Source organism: Microcaecilia unicolor, chromosome 3, assembly GCF_901765095.1.
Source record: "Microcaecilia unicolor chromosome 3, aMicUni1.1, whole genome shotgun sequence".
Lineage (NCBI taxonomy): Eukaryota > Metazoa > Chordata > Amphibia > Gymnophiona > Siphonopidae > Microcaecilia > Microcaecilia unicolor.
This window is the reverse complement of record NC_044033.1, coordinates 194510793-194513224: the sequence shown is the minus strand read 5'-3', so window position 1 is coordinate 194513224 and position 2432 is coordinate 194510793. Positions and strand designations below refer to the sequence as shown.

Genomic DNA, 2432 nt, shown 5'->3' with positions numbered 1-2432 from the left:
ATCCCCCAACTTAGGTGAATGAACATGTCAGGCATTTTAAACCCTAATTTCTCCTTAGGAAGAGCTTAAAAATCAGATGGAGAAAGCAAGATGAATGTAAGTGTGGTTAGTGTAAAGCACCTAAGCACAGACCCCCTTATAGCTCACATGCTGACTTGGGTTAAGCACTAAAATAATTTATTTTGTTCTTTTGGATTAGGCTCAGGCCATTTTCAGTAGTAGCTCAGAGTTTTTTTCAGATACTGGTACACTAGGTATTTCCCTGTCCTTGGAGATCTAACGATCTAAGGAGCCTTTTTACTGGGGCTTAGCATGTGCTAAATGCTGTGTTTCCCATTTTATACCCATGGGTCACGTGATACTTAGTGTGTGTTAATGCCTGTTATTTCTTGCTAAGCTTTAGTAAAAGGGTGGAAGGCCCCTCAATTTGTTTCTGAGGCAATGTTGGGTTAAGTGATTTGAGCGTGAACATAAGCATTAGGTGCAGCAAGATTTGAAAGGGAAGGGAAATGGGACTTGATATACCGCCTTTCTGAGGTTTTTGCAACTATATTCAAAGCGGTTTACATATAGGCTTCCCTGGTTATCTGCACAAATGCCTCCACCCCTTCCTCCATCTCCCTATCTGACGTCCCCCCCCCCCCTCCATTGCAGTGTATATTCACTGACTCAGGTTCCCCATCCAGAGTTGGGGTCAACACAGACTTTCCTGTCCTCCCTTTCAGCTCACTATGCAGTCACATTCACTATTAAGAACTTTACCTGTAACCCTTTGGTGAGCAGAGAAGCTGATAGTTAGGCATGAGCTGGATCTACCCAGAACATTTCTTATTAGGGCTGCCACATAAATGCAATTTGAAAAAAAAAAAGTCACCAAACTCTTGAATCCTTAACAAAACAAAATTTATATAGTGACCAAAAAACAAACAAAACAATAGGATAACCAAGTGATTTCTAAAAAGCAAACAACAGCAAGAAGTCTGGTTTCAGGTACACAAACACACAAAACTCAAAGTGCACAATGTGGCTTTTAACAAGTGCAGTGGCTGTGGGCAAGAGCAAGCCAGTAAAAGCAATAACACGACAGAACAAGGCCTAACACTCGGAAATCAAAGATCATTCATTTTCTTAGAGTCCCATTCAGCCCAGTATCCACTTATTGCACAAAACTGCAGGCATGAGTTCAGGGATAGTGGCATTTTCCTTGTGGTGGTGGTGGTGGTGGTGTGGAGGAGATCCTCAGTGCATTACAGTGGAAGTGCCCTGGCTGTGGGACTGCATTTCTCTTCAATGCACTGATTATGTTTTTCCATAACTCCTCTGGGCGTTTCTTTGGTAGGGGCTGGGGATTTGCTCTCATTCCTTCAGGGAGGCTTTTGAGAGCCCATGAGATCTCTTCCCAGCTGCGTTCCTGACAGTGAACTTGTACACAGAGGAGTAGCCCTTTTTGGTTAAGGGGCAGAAGCGCTTTGTGTGTGCATTTTCCCCTGTGACACCACATTGTGGGCACACATATTGTTGGAGGACAGGGCACCTGACATTCCCCGCCTCATCCTTCAGAGCATGTGCACTGTAGACAGACTTGGATTCCCCGTTATGCTTGCAGAAGCTGCATATGGAGCTGAGTCTTGTACTCACTGGCTTTCTGGTATCCCTTTTCCCAGAAGCTGCTGTTACAGGTAGTGGGGCCACTTCTTTCCAGTCACTGTCATGCATTTCTTTTACCAAGGCTGCCAGTCCCAGGTAATCCTTCCAGACCTCAAACTGTAGCAGAAACTCTGTGCCCCACATTTTCAGTAGTGAAGTTCAGCAGACAGAGGACTTGTGCACAAGGGAAGCTGTAGCTGTGTTTGGGGATATTTAAAATGAAGCAGGGGCTGGATACAACTTGTGTTTGCTGGGTTTCTTTTTTTAAGCACTAATTAGGAACAAACCAATGGGCTGTGTATCACCTTATCTGACTTTAACCTCTCCCCCTGTCCAGTTTCTTGGAGCCTGGAGAGGTCCTTGATCTTCAAGAAGAGGAAGTTATCAATAGATCAGAAATGGTGGCCTTAATGTGATTAGTGCTGTGGGATGTCTTTGTTGTCAGACACAGTGGTGCCTGATCCTGGTGCCCTGTGTTTGACACCTACAGGTCTTGATCTTTGTTATGTGATCCTTACAATGGAAAGCAGTTGAGGAGAGGAAGTCTTTAAAGGCTACCCCTCCCCCCCCCCCCCCCCCCACACACACAAGGGTCTCGCCAGTATTATCCAAGGGATTGCAGGAGGAAGAGAAATGGGGGGGTGCTCTAAAGGCTATGCCCCCCCAACACATGCATATACACACAAGGGTCCTGTCAGTATTTTCCAGTTGACTGCAGGAGGAAGAGAATAGGGTGGTTGTTCCAGGCACTTGTTTAACCCAAAGTGTGAGAAATGATCAAGGAA

General features: G+C 45.2%; 1 protein-coding gene across 1 annotated transcript; it reads right to left on the bottom strand.

Moving 5' to 3' along the window:
* Positions 1-1356: 1356 nt before the first annotated feature.
* Positions 1357-1791, bottom strand: NANOS3 (nanos C2HC-type zinc finger 3). Its single transcript, XM_030194704.1, has one exon. It carries the CDS (start codon positions 1789-1791, stop codon positions 1357-1359), a length of 435 nt encoding a protein of 144 aa, XP_030050564.1.
* Between the last annotated feature and the right edge of the window lie 641 nt (positions 1792-2432).